A 20,663-nucleotide genomic window follows, 5' to 3' on the forward strand; every position below is an offset into this window, starting at 1 on the left:
TCAAGTCATCCCAACTCTTTCACCCTCAAAACTCATGTCCTTTAATAACCCCACTGATTTACAGCTCTTCAACTTTGATGTGCAGCCAGTGAAGTTTTCATTAATTTTTAAGAACAGCAGATTTGTTTTCTTTGGCTGAAATGGGACGAAAAACAGGGAGGGAAGATTATTGGTCTATTGCTCTCTGCTGCTTTACAGAAAAGCAGGAGGAGACAGAGAGGCTGCATGTTGGTTGCTTTTATCTTCAGAGGGTCAAAGGAGTTTTTTGTGTTTTGGACACAAACCCAATGGAGTGTATTTTTACTCCTCACTCAGCTATCCAATCAGACTCTGGGGTCAGTCCCAGAGTCTTGAGGATCCCTCCCACATATCACAGGAGGAAAGTAACAAATAAATGCAGTGTGGTGTAGTGGTTAAGAGCAGTAGACTCGTAATCTGGTGAACCGGGTTCGCTTCCCTGCTCCTCCATATGCAGCTGCTGGGTGACCTTGGGCCAGCCACACTTCTCTGAAGTCTCTCAGCCCCACTCACCTCACAGAGTGTTTGTTGGGGGGGAGGAAGGGAAAGGAGAATGTTAGCTGCTTTGAGACTCCTTAGGTTAGTGATAAAGCAGGGTATCAAATCCAAACTCTTCTTCATCTACACTTAAGGTATTATTTATGCCCCTGAAAGAAACGGTAGAGGTGGGTGATGTGTGACTATGCAGACACTAATCGCTGCCACCCAAGGCAAGGGGAACATCGATTCAAAGTGCTGGATTTGACGTAGAACACCTTAAATGGCTCAGGACCACAATACCTCAAGGACCGCCTCTCTCCATGTGAACCTATCCAGCCCCTGATAGCATCTTCTGAGGCCCTTCTCTGTGCGCCTCCTCCTCCAGTGGTCTGGAGGGTGGCAACAGGAGAACAGGGCCTTCTCTGCAGTGGCTCCCCGCCTGTGGAATGCTCTCCCCAGGGAGGTTCGGCTGGCCCCTTCATTATACAGCTTTAGGAGCCAGGCAAAAATGTTCCTCTTCAAACAGGCCTTGGGCTGACTGACATCCTATACTCTTTTAAATGTGTTTGTGGGAGAAAGGTGTACAGAAAACGATAAAAGGGTTTGGTCAACAGCATGAACCAGCTCCCTTTCATCCTAAAAAAGTTGAATATTTTTTCTCAGAAAGGAGATTGCAGGGAGGAGGGGGGTGGCAGCAGCGGCATGGAGGGAGACTAACTGCAACCAGTACAGAAGGACTAATTTCAGGCCGAAGACTGCATGACAAGCAGAGAATGAAAGTAGCCACAAGCCTCCCACCGATCCATATGAGACAGAGGAAGTGAAGAAAACAAAAACAACACAGCGCTTGTGCTCCCTCTTGTGCTAATCTGGAGCATTTTCACAAGGTCTTTCTCGCCCACTTACACAGTATTCAGCAGAACTGACGGGACTTCCAGCCCTGAGAAGTAGCCTCTGAGGGAGGGAGCCAGCGCATCTGGAGAGAGAGAAAATCAAAACAAAAGTGAGAGACAAGACTTGGAAGGCATTTATAAGAGCAGCCCTCAGCCTCCTCGGATGCAGGACTCACCTTTGAATCTCAAGCAACCCGTTCTTGCATCTAAATTAATTTGAAATTTACATCCCACCTTCTTGCAGTTGCCCCAAGGCAGCTAAGCAAAGCTGGAAGGTTAACAAAAGAATACCATAACAACACTGGCCTTATGGATAAACTGACAGACCTAGTAAGGAGGAGGGAAGGATGAAGGAGAAGAGGAGCTAGTAGAGAGATGGAATTGTTTTATTTACTACTGGACTCTCCACTATGATAAAGAGAGATTAGAATGGCACCTGTTCATACGGAATACATGAATTCTGTAAGTTTTATACATCGTAAATCTGGAGACGGAAGAAGCACTGTACACGGCTGTTCTGTAATATATATTTTTTCACCCTTGTAATTATGTAAAGTCTTTGTTATCATTTATCCTTTTTTTAAGCATTTATTTTGTCTACAATTTTTGGTGTTATTCAATCGTGTCCGAGTGTCCTGAGGATGACTTTATAATTACATTTATTTATGTATATACATACATACATACATACCCCACCCATCTGGCTTTGTTTTCCAGGCTACTCAAAAGTTCATTTTGATGTCTCCACTGTTTGCTTTTGGCACTGCTACTTTATGTTTGTGTGTGTGTGTGTGTGTGTTTCCTTTTTATTTCTTACAATAAAAATAAGTGCGCACACACTATTGTAGCTTTAAAACTGAACAGATGAAATGAAGAGCAACCCAATACCAATAGAAGCTCAAGGGAAATGGCAGGTGTCTGTCCTGACATGACCCACTTTCGTACTGTGCCTCTTAGCTTGAGCCGCTTCCCCACAACCTGGTGCCCTCCAACGTTGTTGGGCAACAGCTCCCATCGTTCCTGACCATTGGCCATGCTGGCTGAGGCTGATGGGAGTTGGAGTCCAGCAACAACCGGAAGACACCAGGTTGAGGACGTCTGCTCTAGTGGGACCAGATGGAAGATCACTGGGCACACACAAGAACATGCCCCTCTTGACATTTTCTAGAATGGAGACAAAGATCACAGGTCCCCAAGTGCCACAGGAGAGTTCCTTATAAGTGTTCAAATCAAGATAGGGCACAACAGGCACCCACAGTTCCACTCATACAGCAAAATAGCTTTAAATTATTATAGGAGAATTTTTTCTACATTTTATATACAAAACCCCCAAAGAAAGATACAAAATTAATATAAATTGAAATAAGACGACACCAACTCTATTCCCAAGCCACACCACCCGTGGAAAGTTGTCAGGTTTTGCAGCAAAACACCTCTAGTCCCTGGGTCACTATCGGGAAATCGGAGCGGATTTGAGTGCTGAACTTATTGAGAGCTGTTATTTTTATTGATTATAGATTGGCAATTCTCTATTGTAGTTGATAAGTGTAAACTGATTATTATGTGCTGATGTTTACGGTTTTACTATTAGATTCTGGTGGATTGTTGAATGTTGCTTTGTTTGATATAAGCTGTTTAAAGTTATTGTGACTTTTTATATTGGATTAGATTGTTAGCATTAATGTTTTGCATTTTATTATGCTTTTATATGTGTTGGAATCCACCCCGAGTGGCTGAGGCAACCCAGCCAGATAGGCAGGGTATAAATAAAAATAAATAAAATTAAAATATTATTATTAATGAATTCAAAGCTATACTATTGTTTGGGTGCCTAATTCCAAACCCACCCATGGTGAAATCTTAGGTGCGCCTTCTATTCCCACTGGCTTCAACACTGGAATTCAATCTCAGAAGCGTGTAGGATTGCAACCTAAGACTTGTGCAGATGATTCTTTTCTTAAAGATATGGGTCATGTTCAAATGCAGTGGTGAAAGACAAGTGAACATTTAAACTATCTCTGTCTCTCATTTCAAACAAGCAAGCAAACAAACAAAGACTTCTGAGACAAAAGCATTACTTCACTGCAACAGCAATGCAATGTAACAAGCAAATGGAGCGGTCCTAGTTGCCGCTGCAACACAAAAATAGCAAAAGTCCACAAGGATCTGAAATGCTGTCAAAAATTCACACAACAAAGAGGGATTCATCTGGGCCCTAAAAACTGTAATGGCAGTGCCATGCAAACATGCCTAGGGAAAGAGTTCTGAACATGGTACCCCTTCTGCTCTGCTCCCACCCAACATACTTTTTTCTCTGGCAGCTACACCTCAGAGAAAGAACGCAAGGTAGTTTCCTCCACCAGCACCTACACCCCCCTCTCTCACACCTTTGTAATTACCATGAGTAAGTTCCATGATTTTTCTGCTTGATATGGCAAGGCAAGCGGCAGGCTAGTTTAGAAGAACAGCCACCTATTTACCTGAACATTGGTGTTGGCGTGGGAGGTCATGTACACAAGAGACATGGCGGGAAAAGGGGGCTTCTTTACACCTTGACGCAAACCGTATCCCTGAAGTCTCTGACCAAGAGGTTGTACAGAACCCAAGTAACTCCCATAATTCCTTGGGGCTATTCCCCACTACACCCAGGAACAGACCCACATGTACATTTGACAGGGAAGCGAGCCAATCCTGCGCGACACACAAGTCTTTTCAAAACATTTGCTTGTCTCGTTCATGCTTCAGAAGTCTTAAAGGCTATGCTTACTGGTGCGGCGTGCAAAGCAGTCCTGGCAGAAACTGCTACAGTGTCATGAACCACCAGCTGACACTTTTCCAACTCAGTTTCAATGAAGAAATGCAAAGGGAGGAAAAAACATTATGAGGAGGCCTTTACTTACAGAGTTTTCTGCCTCTAGGTCTGTTGGGCCAGTCAATACTGTACGATCTGTACATCTGACAGGGCTTGTCACCAACATAAAGGAATCCAATGAGAATTAAATGTGCCCATGTGAGTGAAGGGATAAAAATAGTTTTGAGGGGCAATGCATGCTTTTAGATGAAGCAGCAAGCACCATCCTTAATTAATCAAAGAGGCATCTCCTCGTGTGTACAAAAAAATGGTGAACAACTTTCCTAAAATGGTGTGTGGCTTTTTAAAAAAATTAAATACACTTACGTTTGCCTAGTTAATCAGGGAGCGTTGTTACTTGATCAAAAGTTTTAAAAATAGATTAATCTGCCTGATTAACAATATTACAAACCGAGTACTTGAGAGGCAGGGAGAGTGGGAGGAAAGGAGACAGAAGACATGGAACAAGTGTGAATTTGAATGCTCACTTTTCCTTAAACGCACCATTTGAATCCAACCCTGCAGTACAACTGGGGGGAAGCATCCCCAGCCAATGACCATCCAGCTTGTTTTAAATCTCAGGCAAGGAAGAGGTCTGCCCCCCTGACTTCTAAGAAGTTTCGATTTTTAGCTGCTCTTACCATCAGCAAGTTTCTCCTAATATTCAAGCCAAATTTACACCCTTGTAAGTTAGGGGACCCCTGACCATTAGATCCAGTTGTGACCAACTGTGGGGATGTGACGCTCATCTCGCTTTTCTGGCCGAGGGAGCCAGTGTACAGCTTCTGGGTCATGTGGCCAGCATGACTAAGCCGCTTCTGGCGATCCAGAGCAGCGCACGGAAACAGCGTTTACCTTCCCGCTGGAGCAGTACCTATTTATCTACTTGCACTTTGATGTGCGTTCAAACTGCTAGGTTGGCAGGAGCAGGGACTGAGCAACGGGACCTCAATCTGTTGCGGGGATTCGAACCGCCAACCTTCTGATCGGCAAGTCCTAGGCCCTGTGGTTTAACCCACAGCGCCACCCGCGCCCCATCCCTTGTAAGTTAAGCAACATTAAATCTAGTCTTTAATGAGTCTTTCTTCTATATGTAAGAGCCATTCAAGTATTTTGAAGAGTGCTATGACATCTCTCCTCAAGGCTTCTGTCCTTCAATCTTTCTGCACAGGACTGCTTTCCCACCAGCCATCTTCACTGCCCCCTTTGAAGTAACTCCAGTTTGTCTCCAAGTTTCATGCCAGGAATCGGATGCAGCAGTCCAGATAAGATTTGACTAGCGCACAATCAAATTGAACTATTACCTCTCATCACAGGGGTAGGGAAGCTTTTGGCTTTATCTCTTCCTCCCTTTCCCCTTGGGCCAATTTTGACACGAGGGCAGAACCACTCACCAGTCAATCATCTGACATCATAATGACATCAAGGGATGGGTCTGGTGTGTGAGTGGTACCATCCATCTGTCAGTGTTGGCCCACAGGAGTGGGGTAACGGCAGACAGTGACCAAGAAGGATTGAACTCCTCACACACTGGCTGATTTGTAGGGAGTTCAATACTGCTTCTTGCAGCATTTGGGTACTTGGGGAAACCTCTTGCATGTGCAAACTGAGGAGGATTGAATGAATTTTATTATTACGGTCACAGACCAGTTCCGGCTTACTCAGAATATCAGGAAAATCATAAAACACAACAGGAATATGTTGAATTGCAATTGGGTATAATAGAGACAATACAGATATAGCAGCAGTTAAAATATATATATTAAATCTTGATCACTAAAATAGAACCTAAAATTGTCATTTAAAATCTTAATCATTTTGAGGAGGATTGAACTCCCCACACATAAAAAAAATGGCAGTCTACCATTCTATCAAGGCCATTTTGAATTTTATTTTGGTTTTCTGACATCCACCTCTCCAACGTTAGCTGTTCGCATCCTTCTGTAATGGAAGATAATGGGGGGGGGGCGCCTCCAGGGAGGATGTTAATGCGCTGGAGAATCCGAGAGCCTGCTGTGGCTCCAAAGACCGGGAACTGGGAACTGCTGCCTCCCACACTGCTTTTGTTGTGTTAGGCGTCCCAAAGTACCCTTCCCCAGGGCACAAGCCTGGACAGAGTGTATGGAGGTCCTGGGCTGCCCAAACAACAAGAAAACAGGCAGCAACATTTTTACACGCATCCGATTGACCCATGGTCATCACTGTGGACCTGGAAGCGGCCCAAAAATGGGGCAGAAAGGGGTGGGGACTTACGCACAGTCCGCCAATGCATGGGATGATCTCAAATGCAACCCCTGCACAAATGGCGAGCTGCCTAGAGATTTGCTCAACTATTATGGCGCAAAAGGCCTGTCTTGCAAGAAAGACCCACATGGCACTGTGCAAGCTTGCCCTTACTCCCCTCTCGATTCCACCCACCCATCGATGGTACAGCCTGGTTTGTAGTGGACTATTCTTGTTCATATCCCACCACTCACCACAGTAATAACTAGCTGTGGCATCACTTGGTTTGTCAACAGATTCTACGGCAGAGGACCACATGGGTTTTGGGGGTTACCTGGTGCTCTGGTTGTGGGCTGCCAGCGCCTGCAACATTCAGGATACCAACCACTGCTAATCCAGGCACACTGGAAGGATCGGCACAACCAACACAGCCATTGCTGTGCCCAAATTTCTCCATAGAAAGCACCTCTTCTTTGAGTTTGTTGCTTCCATCTTACGCCAGATGTGCTTTCAAAGTGCTAAAGCAGATTAAGACATAGTGGCTTGCAGTGCCATGAGGCCAGCACAAAACACCTTTCTGGCACTTGGACTAACAACAGTACATGGCCTGCCCAATCTAACACCTACAAGCCATCTATCGCAGCCCAATTGCTCTTGAATGGGAACTTTGATGATCCTTGGGGTCCCTTCCAACACTACAATTTATGAATTGCATGACGCTCAGGGAGTCATTTCGGACAGAACAGCGAATATCTACATGTGATGACAATGTATGAAATGGCAACTGAAATGGCATCATGTGAAATGAGGTAGGTAGGGCTAAAAACAGGAAGAAAACAAAGCAGGAACATATCCAGTGTACTATTGGATATGTACTATTCCAGTTTTCCTGCCAACCTAGCAGTTCGAAAGCATGTCAAAGTGCAATTAGATAAATAGGTACCACTCTGGCGGGAAGGTAAACGGCATTTCCGTGCGCTGCTCTGGTTCGCCAGAAGCGGCTTAGTCATGCTGGCCACATGACCCGGAAGCTGTACACCGGCTCCCTCGGCCAATAAAGCAAGATGAGCACTGCAACCCCAGAGTCAGCCACAACTGGACCTTTACCTTTACTATTTTAACTTGTGCTGTGTCGACCTCTCTGAATTGCTGTCCTGTGCCCCTGCACTCACAGTGCCTAGTTTAACATGTTCCCCATTTAATTTTTCTTCAATTTTATCATCTTCATCCAAGGAGGGGGGAGTTTTGTTCTGAACCGGATTCTCCTCAGCTCCTGCCAGTGTTCTTCCCACCCCCAGCTCAGTTTAAAAGGGGTCCCTTTACCCTTACCTTTACCTTTATTCCAGTTTTACATCTATGAAGAAATCTCAGCAACTCCACAATATGTACATTTAGATCTACCAGCAAACATGCAAATGACACGATTACGTATTTCTGATTTGGACTTCACTGTGGATTCAATTTCATATCCAGGCCAGGTCTGAGCACTAAGGCAGTACAGGCTGTCAATACATCTTTTACTTGATGCATTAACAGCCCACCTTGGCTGGAAGACTGACAGCTGTGCTGCTAAGCCTCACCATTGCTACAGGCAAAACAAAACAAAATTCCTTCCAGTAGCACCTTAAAGACCAACTAAGTTAGTTCTTGGTATGAGCTTTCGTGTGCATGCACACTTCTTCAGATACACTGAAACAGAAGTCACCAGACCCTTCTAAATAGTGAGAAGGTGGGGAGGGGTATTACTCAGAAGGGTGGTGGGAATGGGTGATTGGCAGATAGCTGTGATGAGCCTGTTGACGACTCTTAACGACTGCAATAGGTCTTACAGGAAAAAGCATTGGCTATCTGTCAATCACCCATTCCCACCACCCTTCTGAGTAATACCCCTCCCCACCTTCTCACTATATAGAAGGGTCTGGTAACTTCTGTTTCAGTGTATCTGAAGAAGTGTGCATGCACACAAAAGCTCATACTTAGTTGGACTTTAAGGTGCTACTGGAAGGAATTTTTTTTGTTTTGACTATGGCAGACCAACACGGCTACCTATCTAACCATTGCTACAGGGTAAAGGTAAAATGTAAATGACACGCAGCTACCTGCAAAAATCCCAAGTGTTGGGGTAAGTGCATTAGGTGCTAAAACTGCTATCTACCCAGGAAGTCAGAAGTGTTATCTTCCAAAGCAATCCCAAGCTCCCATTGCGTGGCAAGTCCCCTCCCCCATGTGAAATGAAGACACTGGACACATTATTTAAGGTTAATGGGCATAAAAAGGCCACAACTTTATTGGTTGCAGAATTGAAAGGTATTGGCCTTAGGCATTGGCTCCTATCGACTACCCGGCATGGAGACCGGGAAGGGTTATCCACAAGCCGTGGGAGTCCTGTTGAAGTACGCCAACTAGGATCCCACAGGTGTCACCGCTGGGGGGCGTGCCGGAGGCCCTTACCTCCCTAGGTTTCAGACAAGGCAACACCTCCCGGAGTCCTCTACCGGACTACCCTTTTCATTGGGGGAAGGTGATGGCGCTTCCTTCCCCCCATTCATTTGCATAACAATTCAACCCCCTGCCTAACCGCCAATACCGTGAAAGTTGTGACGTTTGCTACGAGGTAGGCAAAAAACCCAAAAGGCTAGATTGGCGGGCAGGGTCAAAGGCATGCCCGGGGATTCCCTGTTCTCGCGGGGGCAAAAGGCCAGCCCCCGCGTGTGTGGGAGGGGTTAACCCGCAAGCCCCTCTCCTCCCTAAGCCCGGAAATGGCTTTCTCAGCACAGGCAGGAAACCACCCAGCTAGAATCTTTGTCGTCAGTGTGGGCCTGTTGTGGAGGAAGATCACAGTTCAAAGTACCCTAATATGGCCTGGCCTGTGGAAATCACAAGCACTAGAAACTGTACGCCTTGTCCCCTGAACGTTCAGAGCTCTTAGAAAGTGCAAGTTACGGATTAGTTTGTTTTGCTGCCTAGAGCAGTTCAACAGTTGTGCATTTAGGGATGGCGTGGGGTAAAGGAAGTTTACGCATGTAAAAGAATTAAGTGTGGAATGAAGAAGGCAGAAGGGAAAGAGTAAAAAGAGAGATTGGAAAGTGGTGGGCTTGAGAAGAGACAAATCCTTCAGTAATGGAATACTTCCAGGAGGAGGAAGAACAAACCAAACCTGATAAAGACAAGAAGTTTGCAGCAAGGCAATCCACAATAAACACTCACACACCCAGCTTTGCAATGCATGTTGACTCTGCAGCCCTTACAATGCAATGCAAGGGATCTGCAACACCTTACGGAAAGCCTTTTATTTTGAGGAAAGATGATGCCAAGAAGGACCTGCCCTTTTAAATTCCTCCCTGGCCGCCATTCCATCACTCCTCAGCTTGTGCCACAGGTCTCCCATTGTGTCCGCCTGAAAGTCTTGCGCTCTCGCCCATCCCCTCCTAGCGCAGCTGCCCCTCCCCGAAGATTTAATGGGCAAATCTTCCCGGGAAGCTCACTGCAGGGTTCTTCTAAACTTGCAGGATGTGCCAAGCTGCACGGGAGCACTCAAGCGTGCAGCAGTTCGGGCCAGACATGCTCCTCAGCGATTACCACCATCCATATTTAATTACTTTTCCCTCCCTTTGTTTGTTAATTTTTAACTAGAGTGCGCCGGCTCTCAGGGGCCATTAGCAGTCCCAGGCAGCAAGGTTCAGCGAGCAGAAAAAGTCCTTGTGACAGAACATACATTACTTGGCATTCTTGCCTCCCACTTTGCCAGAGAGGTGTGGAGCTTGGGGGGGTTATTTTCAGTCGTGCGCTCGCAGTCCGCCCCACTGCAGGTCGTGAATAAAAGATAGTGTTCCATTTGAAGCTTATTTCCCCTTTCCCTCCATGTCAGAAACTGTTTTCCTCAAGCTCTGGTTACGTTCTCATTTATTCTTTCCCCAAGTTTTCAGGCTGAAACTTTTATTCCCTTTTAAGAGGAAGAAAGCTGTGGCTTGGGCAAAGGTTTCATTTCCTCCAGAATGCCATCATACTCCCGTCTTCATGTTCAGTTGTGTGTATTACGTTAGCACAACCTGGCTGGAAAATTGCGGAGGAGAATACACACCATCCCCGCCTCCGCAAAGCTGGGACCATCCCTGAAAATGAGGGTTGTGAGACTTGCCCTGTGACTTCCAGCCCAGGCAGCTGACACAAGAACCTGACCTATCTAATGTGCCAGAAAAGAATAAGATATCTGCTTCTTGGTGTGTATATTGCAGGTTCGGGACCTGCCCTTTTGCACTCTTGTAGGATGAACTGGTTTAGCTACAGACCGTGGGCCAAGGACCACTCAGAGAACCCTAATGGCCTCCTAGGTGTCTGCCTATCCAGCAACGAAAGAGCCTCTCAAAAAATAAAAAGGGTACTTGCTACTTTTAACCAAGAAGAGAGACTCAGGCTTCAGAGTGGGGAAATTTTAGGAAAGGGACATTTTCAAGCATCTTGTCTTCCACTAGATTTTCAATTAAGGTAAGAAAATGTAGTGTTCTATGACAGGGATGTCCAACAGGTCGATCGTGATCTACTGGTAAAAAAGGCTCAACAACTTGGACCTGAACCCCCCAAAAGGGGGTAGATCACTGTCAGTTTCTAATTCTGTGAGGAGATCGCAGTCTCTTGGGAGTTGGCCACCCCTGTTCTAGGAGAAACAAGCAAAGCAGAATGATGGTGCCTAACTTCAAATAAGTTTGACTTCTGCTGTAAGATTCTTTTTTAACCACACACACACAACTGGTTAGCAATAGCTTCATGTGCCTTCAAAGCTAAGCCTAAATGCCCTAGTTCAGGATTACTGTTCCAGGGAAAGCTTCAGAAAACCCCTGGTCCCCACATGCCACTGTAACTAAGCCCAAGGCTTTGCCATTAGAATAAGACACATTCTTCCCCTTGTTAAGTCCTGTCTCCACTTTCCTCCCCTTCCTCTGTGGTTTCCTCATGACAAATTACAGATTGTCAACTATCTGGGTAGGGACCTGTCCTTTTGCACTCGTGTAGGATGAACTGGTTTAGCCACAGACAATGTTCATGGGAGACCAAAAAAAAAACTGCCAGAAGGCATTCCATTTGAAAGATTTAAAGTTGTATTATCTCCTTGTAATCTTTACAGGTGAGGCCAGAAATTATGCACATTGCAACATCAGTCAATCAATCATGGCATAAGCTAGCCTGGCCAAACCTTTATTCCTGTCTTTTAATAATGCACACTGCATACTTCTTTTCAAGAGCACTGAACAGCTTGCGCTGGCCTCCCAAGTCAGGCCACTTAAGTTTTAACAATGCTATACAGCACTGGGTGCATTCAGGCTGATTACCAGTGATGGACTTTAAGAAGAGATATGGCCTGGATTAAAGAAGCATCAGATGATATTATCATGCTTCACCATACAGAATGAGGTCAGGCTATCTTAACTATGGTCCATGTGGCCACAGAATTTACCAAGGTCCATGAATCCAGGCACTAAAGAAGATTAAGAGCTCTCATCAAGCTGTAAACACTAGGACTTGATCATAATTCCTGAGGCTGGAATAAACACAACACCTAGTCGGGATTTAGGGGATGAGATATTTACTTGAGGTTTCCTAAAGTTCTCTGTTTTAGAACCATATTTGATCTCTATGTGAAAACCTGCTCCATGCCCCCCCCAACCTAACCTAGTGGTTCAGTCCTCACTAAACTGTCCTAACATCCTCCTACTAGAATGTAAAACTACAGTCGTACCTTGGTTGTCAACCGCCTTGCGACTCGAATGTTTTGGCTCCCAAATGCCGCAAACCCGGAAGTGAGTGTTCTGGTTTGCGAACGTTCTTTGGAACCCAAACGTTGGACGTTGCTTCTGCAGCTTCTGATTGAGTGCAGGAAGCCTTGGTTTGCGAAAGTTTACAGAACTTGAATAGACTTCCGGAACAAGAACCAAAGTGGTACTGAAAATGGATCTCCTTACCGAGAAATGTTCAATTGACCCATATACCAACTCTAAAATATATCTGATCTTTGTGTTAATGCATCATGTGTTACATTATCCCACAGTCAGGTAGGTAGCCGTGCTGGTCTGACGCAGTCAAAATGAATTAAAAAATTGTCCAGTAGACCTTAGAGACCAACTAAGTTTGTTCTGGGTATAAGCTTTCGGGTGCATGCACACTTCTTCAGAATTTTCAGTTTACTTCTTAACATGTTTATTTCAGCATTTGCCGAAAGGGGGGGTTATGAGCTGCCCCCCAATAGCTGGAAAGCCATTCACCAGGTGGGAATTTAACAAAGTGTACATAAGATCCCTCAAAAGAATGTTACAAAGACTAGCTTGCCAAGAGGTTTTCCTTCCTAGATTTCTGACTGGGTGAAACCATGCAATAACATTCAAAGCTCTTGGCACAGAGATATATTTAAAAATGTATACTCTGCTTAATCAGCCCTGTCGGCCTCTTGAAGTGGCAATGAAATCATCACTTCAGTGAACACAGAACACCACATAGCAACAACAGAGCCTGAAACCAACCAAGCAGAACTGCAGAGAAACAAAAGCAACTTTTTCCTCCAACTCCGGAGAACCAAAAAGGGCCACCCAAACAGGAAGACCTTAACATGTTTCCTAAAAGCTGGGAAAGGGCAGTGTCAGCCGTGCAGGCCTCCCAAGGCAGACTCTAAATCTCACTGCCATCGCCCACACCTCCACTAACTAGGTTCACAAAGCAGTATCTCAGTTGCACATCTGTATGTTTCCCCATCATGTCTTAAGATATGCAGGCTATGCAAACCTCTGAAAATCCAGGCTCTTTAAGGCATTAGAAGGTCAGTACCGGCACTCTGAAATGGGCCAGATACTGAGAACCAATGCAGCTCTTTAATGGGTGTAATAATCTCCACTCCTGGACAAGAGCCTATTTTCTGCAGCTGTAACTTTCAGACATTTATCAAAAGGTTGCCCCCATAGAACACACTGCAATATCCAAGCCTGCAAGAACGCCCCATGACTTATTTCTTTAGCCACTAGAAAAGAGAACAGCTAGCCAACATGGAGCTGGAAAAAAGGCACTCCTTGCTGCCAATGACCTCTGAGTATCAAGTAACAAAAGCAGGATCAAAGGGAATAAGCTGTAAACCTGCTTTTCCTGACGGAGTGTGACCCGCATTGAAAAACAGCCTGAACGCTCCTTCCCAGCTCAACAGGCCTATTGTCAGCATCTCATATTATCTGGGTTAAGTGCTGCTTCATTAGCCCTTCTGTAGCCCAACATCATGTCCAAGCAACAATTCAGGATTTTCTCTGACTCGCTGGGAATGGACAACAATTCAGGCAACTGGATTACAAGTGGTCATACGCACATCGCAGTTAAGTTTTTGCTCGGTAACTTCGTTTTGCTACAGCTCAGAACGTGTATGAAGTACCGTATTTTTCGCTCTATAAGACCCACCAGACCACAAGACACACCTAGTTTTTGGAGGAGGAATACAAGAAAAAAAATATTCTGAATATCAGTAGCCAGAACACCGAGAGGGATCGCTGTGCAGTGAAAGCAGCAATCCCTCTTGCTGTTCTGGCTTCTGGGATAGCTGCGCAGCCTGCATTCGCTCCATAAGACGCACACACATTTCCCCTTACTTTTTAGGAGGGAAGAAGTGAGTCTTATAGAGCAAAAAATACGGTAACTGCTCACAATGCAAATTCCCCCATGTGACTTAAGAGGCCATGTGCATGTCCTCTGACAGACTTTTGTTCCATCTACCTCCCTTCTCTCTGGCTTTAGAAACACACGTGTACATAAACACGCTCTTGCACACCTTCCCCTTATCCGTTGTAAAGACAATTTAGCCTTGGAACCTTGAAGCAAACTGTGGCAAAGGCAAGCCTGGGAAGCAGAGTCCATATATACAAGGGGGTATATATGTGTGCAAAGACCCGGCAGGTATTTCTCGCTGCCTCGTGTGAACGGAAGTGAAATTACTCGAGGAGAGAAAGGTGTTCACGGTTCTATCAGGCAGTGGAGTGCTGTCAATTTTCCCTAAGTCCGTTCCCCAGTAGTCCCAAGGGGAATGCGTCAGCTTGATCGAGATGTGATCATTAATATCTCTCTGGGGTGCCTGTTAGCCAGACAGGTGTTAGTCGTTCGGGGTGCACTGGAGAGGATCAGGTGGTATAACGTGGGTGAAGGTGTGACTGATTGGTATAAATTACCTGGGCATGCAGTGAAGCAGGGTAGGTGAAAGCAGGCGGGGGTAGAGCAGGTGCTAACTCCGCTGGGTAGAGAGGGTACGGCGCCCACACTTCAGGGCTACTGGGGTAAAGTGCAGGCACTGTGAGCTCATCTGCAAGAGAAGAATAAGGAGAGTTCATGGTTATAAAAACAGCAAATGCAGGAAACAAAACGGCAAACGCAAGCAGAGCTCAAGGAGGCCCCTCCAACTCCCTCTGCCTTCTCCTTAGGAAATGGAATCAGAAGAGCAGGTACAAAAATTCTGCTCTGAGTTAGGGCGCCAAATTTTGCAACTTACGTTAAGGAACAGTGTTATTCTCCGAAAGGAAACTGGGTGGTTTGTCGGCTGGAGAAAGAAATGCAAGGCAGTCTACAGCTGTTGTTAAGAGGCGGAAAGTGAGCCCCTCAAAAGTATTCTGATGAAAGAATATAGACTCTGGGCGAATGAACTCTTATGGCTGTGGCACTTTGCATCCTGATCTAGATACACATCATAGTAAGCCATAGTTAACTGTTTACCGTGGTTGCCTTGGTGGCTCCCGCTTCGCGCTTCCCCTGGTGTGAGCCTAGGCAACAAACCACAGTAGCCTGTTACAGCTAAACCAGGGATCATAGCTTGCTTCAAACCACAATGTGAAACCAAGGTTGTTCTTGGCCTGCCAATCATAGTCAAGATTTGAACTCAGGACTTCCTAACTCAGAGGTTAGTCTCAGCTACCCCACTACATTTGTCTCCCCAATTAAAAACAATCCAGTCATCTTAAGAATGGGAGGGAGAGGGGGCACACAGAATGCCATTTTGCACAGAACAAAATAAAGAGTCTATATGATAATGAAGGTTTTCTTCTACCCTTTCACAGCAGTACAACAACATATCAGTGGTTCAGGTACCTCATTTAAGTTACAATACCAGCACATTCCTTCTCTTTCCTTTGCCCCCACTCATGAAGGCTCCTACCCAGTGCTTCCCCCTATCTCCACTAGTCACCCGTCCCTGAAGAGTTTAGACGAATCTAGGGCAGCCAGGATAACTACTCATAATTTCAGCTCCATCCTTGCTTTGCAAAAAGAAAGGTGCAATTATCCATTGACTGTTTGGGTTGCAGTTTCCTGTGCCTTTTCCAGATCACCTTTTGGGATAGGTCACCTGAAAAGCATACATTTCAAATGCAATCCTACCAAAATGGCAATTATCATACAGGCAGTTTTTATGCCTTGCACCGAACTTGGATTTTTCATAAGCGCCACCATGCCAGAGCTGAAATATCCACTGAGCCAACCACCGGGCGCCAAATACCTCTTTCCTGGTTGCCAGCTTAGACTTCACCATTCTGTATATGAAACATCCAAGAACCAAACGTTTCCATAACAGCAGAATCCACATGCCATGCTGGGCTGCATGAGTGCAGCTCCCTGTCTTCTCTGAGGACTTGTGAACAAGCTACCACTTTTCTTAATCTAGTGGGTAGTGATGAAAGATGCATCTCAATCTTAATCGGCTTTGTTTCAAAACGATTTGTGTGTGCCTCCTCCATGAGAGGTTTGGAGGGCGCCAACACGAGGTAGGGCCTTTTCTGCAGTGGCCCCCTGCATGTGGAATGCTCTCCCCAGGGAGGCTCACCTGGTGCCTTCATTATACACCTTTAGGCACCAGGCAAATACATTTCTCTTCTCCCAGGCCTTTGTCTAATTAAACAATCTATGGCCTGGGGTAAAAAGGTAAAGGGACCTCTGACCATTAGGTCCAGTCATGACTGACTCTGGGGTTGCAGCGCTCATCTCGTTTTATTAGCCGAGGGAGCCGGCGTACAACTTCCAGGTCATGTGACCAGCATGACTAAACCGCTTCTGGCGAACCAGAGCAGCGCACGGAAACGCCGTTTACCTTCCCACCAGAGCGGTACCTATTTATCTACTTGCACTTTGGCGTGCTTTCAAACTGCTAGGTTGGCAGGAGCAGGGACCAAGCAACGGGAGCTCACCCCGTCGCGGGATTCGAACCGCCTACGTTCTGATCAGCAAGTCCTAGGCTCTGTGGTTTAACCCACAGCGCCACCCACGTCCCCCATGGCCTGGGGTATGTGCATGTTATTATGGGTGGCATGGAAATTTAATAAATAATAATAATTATTTCTGAGGTTAGAAGAGGCTTGATCCATTTCTTCCAATACAGTGGAACTGGCCCAGCATCAACTCAACCTCTCTTTTTTTGCCCCCCTCCCACCACCAAACAAAGCCCCCTAAAACCAACTGCTGGTGCTACAACAGTCAGGGAGAAGTGGGTGGCTGATTGTCCCCTCACTCCCACTCAGGGACAGAAGAAGAGGATGTGATCCTCTGCTAGGACTGCTCCCCTCCCCAGCTGTTTTGACTACCCATGGGTAGAGTTGGCAACTATCAACCTTCTCCTCCTATCACGATTTGCTTTGCCCAAGTGCCCCTGAGCTTCCTTCCAGGTATGAGAGGAGGTGGGCAAAGCATCAGGGAAGGTTGGAATCTCACTGAAGGAGTCTTGAGCCACCCTCAGATTTAAAGAAATCCTCTTCTTCCACCCGCAAGACACCATGGCAGAGAACATCCAAGCAAAGCCCCAGTGGGAGCTGACAGCGATGCACTTTAATTACAGCAGAGATTAAGTGTTTGTCCTGTTGGTTTTTAAAAGCAAGATAAACAGTGAAAAGTTGGCAAGGGCTAATGCTCACAACCTTCCCTTCCGCCATTCATTCCTAAGCTTTGTGGTCATTCTCGAGCAGAGAGCAACAAGCCTATAAATACACGCAAGAGCTCCAGAACCTCCAGAAATATGTGAGCCAGGAGGAGTTTAGCAAGAATGCAAGACTAAGGGACGCTGCCATGTAACCTGGGCCCCTCTTTTCGGAAGCTGCTCTGCTGGAACTTGCAGAAAGGTCACTTGCAGCCACACATATCCTTCAGCTCCCTTTGCGCCTTTGGCATTTCATCCTCTCCCTGTTCTCTTCTCTCTGTTGACGTTTCGGTTGCAAACTCCTTGGGGTCAGGGACTATGAAGTGTCATGTGTTCCGATGGAATGCTATCATCATTGGGCGTCCCAGGGGCCATTTCCCAACATGTGAAATGTATAATGGGAAACAAAGGGTTGAGCCAGGCAAAACAACAAAAAGTCGCATTGGCTCAGCTACAAAACCACCCCTCCATGAGCAATATGACACATCCGGTGTAATAATGTCACACCACATGAATACTCTGGGAGATTGACAACTATTCTAAAGAGAGTTGAAGACAATCATTATTGTTATTGGTGTCTACACGTGTGTGTTGTTGTTTTTCTTCCTCATACCATTGTCTCCAGTAAGACTGATTTTTGCAGGTTCTTGAAGTATTAAAATGTACTGCAAACCTCTGTTGAACCAGGAACAATACTGGAGCTAGAAATGAACAAGCCTCCAAGCATACACAACATGAGTCAAAGTGTTACAGTGATGACCATTTGCTCAATCTTTGAGATATACAGGAGTGATCTGCATATCACATCAAACCATAGCCTAAAACAAACCAAGGTTTGATGCACGGGTAGGCAAACTAAGGCCCGGGCCCGGATCCGGCCCAATCGCCTTCTAAATCCAGCCCGCAGACAGTTCGGGAATCAGCGTGTTTTTATGTGAGTAGAATGTGTCCTTTTATTTAAAATGCATCTCTGGGTTATTTGTGGGGCATAGGAATTCGTTCATTATTATTTTTTCAAAATATAGTCCGGCCCCCCACAAGGTCTGAGGGACAGTGGACCGGCCCCCTGCTGAAAAAGTCTGCTGACCCCTGTAACCAAGCAGCTTCCCAGTGCACCCTCCACACAGGGCACGAAACAGGCCCGTCTGGAAGACATGTTGTCCAAGCCTGGGATCATAGTTTACTTCCTTGAAACATACCACAAGCAGTAACCAGTTTGCTTTGGGTTGTTCACATAAGCTCATTCACATTAAACCATGGTTTGCTGTAAACTACAGTTTAATGTGACATATTATACGGCCTAGGACCCTCATACCTACGGGACCGCCTCTCCTGGTATGTCCCACAGAGAAATTTACGGTCTGCAAATAAAAACATCCTAAAGATCCCAGGCCACAGAGAGGTTAGGCTGGCCTCAACTAGAGCCAGGGCCTTCTCGGCCACGGCTCCAATCTGGTAGAACGCTGTCACAAGAGACTAGGGCCCTGCGGGACCTGACATCTTTCCGCAGGGCCTGCAAGACAGAGCTGTTCCACCAGGCCTTTGGTCAGGGCGCAGCCTGACCCCCTCCTCTGGCAATCTGCACAGAATTTTGCTTGATGGTTGCCATTAATTTGATTTTAATTTGATTTTAATTAATTTTATAATGAATGTTTTTAGAATGTTGGACTATTTTGATTGTTGTTAGCCACCCTGAGCCCAGCTTCGGGTGGGATATAAATAAAATTTATTATTATTATTATTATTATTATTATTATTATTATTATTATTATTATATGAACTGCACCAGTCTTTTCCAAAATTGGGAATCCCAAATGTGTTCCGTTTCCTATGCTTATTCAAGCTACTTTTTCATGATTCTAGCAAACGTATAGAGAAAATAAAATACAAAATTATGTTACACATTTATGTTGCTTTTCCCACTCAGGCAGTTTTACCTTGCGCTCTCGAAAATGAGGACATCAGGTCTGTCACGTAGTCGTGACAGTTGTATTCCAGCAAAGAGCAAGCCAAGGCACAAATAGGATGACACACGTGATACGCACCGTGAGTTTATCTAATAGCAAATTTGGCAACCCCTACCTATCATAGCAGCAGCAAACTAGGGCCACCTCCAGAAAGTTAGATGTTTCTGAATAGATGGAGTGCTCCCAAGATATTCAGGAAATGACTCATGTGTAAATAAGGAGAAACAGCAGAATAGCCCAAAGCTTTTGACGCAGAATGGCTCAATGGGAACAACAGTATTCCATTCTCCTGGGGCCATTTTGTGGAAAACGGGAATGACACTGGTCTGCACTGAGTGCAACTCTGCTGCCGGTTGAAGTGGAAAAGTAGAAATAATAGGTTTCAGACAGAAAAGTTGCTTTGTATTTTGTTTTTTGCAATATGCACCAATTATTACTTTCACTAAATTCTCATTTGCCATTTGGTTACCCATTCACCAAATTTTAAGCCACACTCAGGCTTTGCCAGATGTTCCATAATTTAGTGTCCATCTGCCAACTTCACTGCTGCCCCAACTCCAGATCGTTCATGAACAAGTTAAATAGTGCCAGTTCATATGCTTGGGGGGGGGGGACCTCACTGCTTATTCCCCCCCCCCACTATGACAACTGTACATAAAATTCTGCCCTCTGCTTCCTATTATCAGTGACTTTGCGTTATGTGGACCTGCTCTCTTATTCCATGCCTGCCAGATGTCTTCAGGAGCCCATGGCAAGACACTTTTATCAAAAGCATTTTGGAAGTCCACCTTCCAGATCACCCCTATGGAGTCCTGATTTACAGCCTTGAGATCTGGCTAGGGGGAAAGCAACTTGGGAGAAGGGGAGTGGGAGCATTCTTTGGGGAGAAGGGGCTCAAAACTCACACACCTGCACACTCCTTTTGCTTTGCTTGAAATTTCCCCTGTCTCCACTTTATAGCTGCTTGGTGCAACCAACGTTCTAAGACAGAGACTGTTGCCACAGCGCCCTTAAAAATGCCCCCTAAATATTACAGATAAACATGCTGAAAATTCAGAGAAGTGCAGGGCCAGCACAGCCATTAGGCAGTGTGAGGCCGCTGCCTCGGGCGGCGGAAGTTCCCAAGAGTTCCCAGAATTGGCACCAATTGTGGGCAAGATCTCACTCAAAGTTGATTCCTATACCAGAGGTGGGCAGCACAGGCACTTCCTGTTTCGCCACAGGTGAAAACTGCAAAATCCAGAGAACTGCTACGCTCCAATCCACACATTAGTCCAGGAGGTGGAGATCAGGACAGGTCATATAGGAATTTGCAGACA

The 20,663-nt window shown here is 45.7% G+C and overlaps 1 protein-coding gene across 1 annotated transcript in view; it reads right to left on the reverse strand.

Moving 5' to 3' along the window:
* Positions 1–20,663, reverse strand: part of RBPMS (RNA binding protein, mRNA processing factor) — a gene marked incomplete at its 5' end in the record, with an annotated part of 74,867 nt that overhangs the window by 7,785 nt on the left and 46,419 nt on the right. Inside the window, 2 exon segments of the mRNA XM_083719809.1 lie at positions 1,405–1,474; positions 14,655–14,785. Of these exon segments, the coding sequence (XP_083575935.1) occupies positions 1,412–1,474; positions 14,655–14,785 (194 nt within the window). The 3' untranslated portion in view covers positions 1,405–1,411.

The sequence above is a fragment of the Podarcis gaigeae genome, assembly GCF_964106915.1.
Source record: "Podarcis gaigeae genome assembly, chromosome: 17".
NCBI lineage: Eukaryota > Metazoa > Chordata > Lepidosauria > Squamata > Lacertidae > Podarcis > Podarcis gaigeae.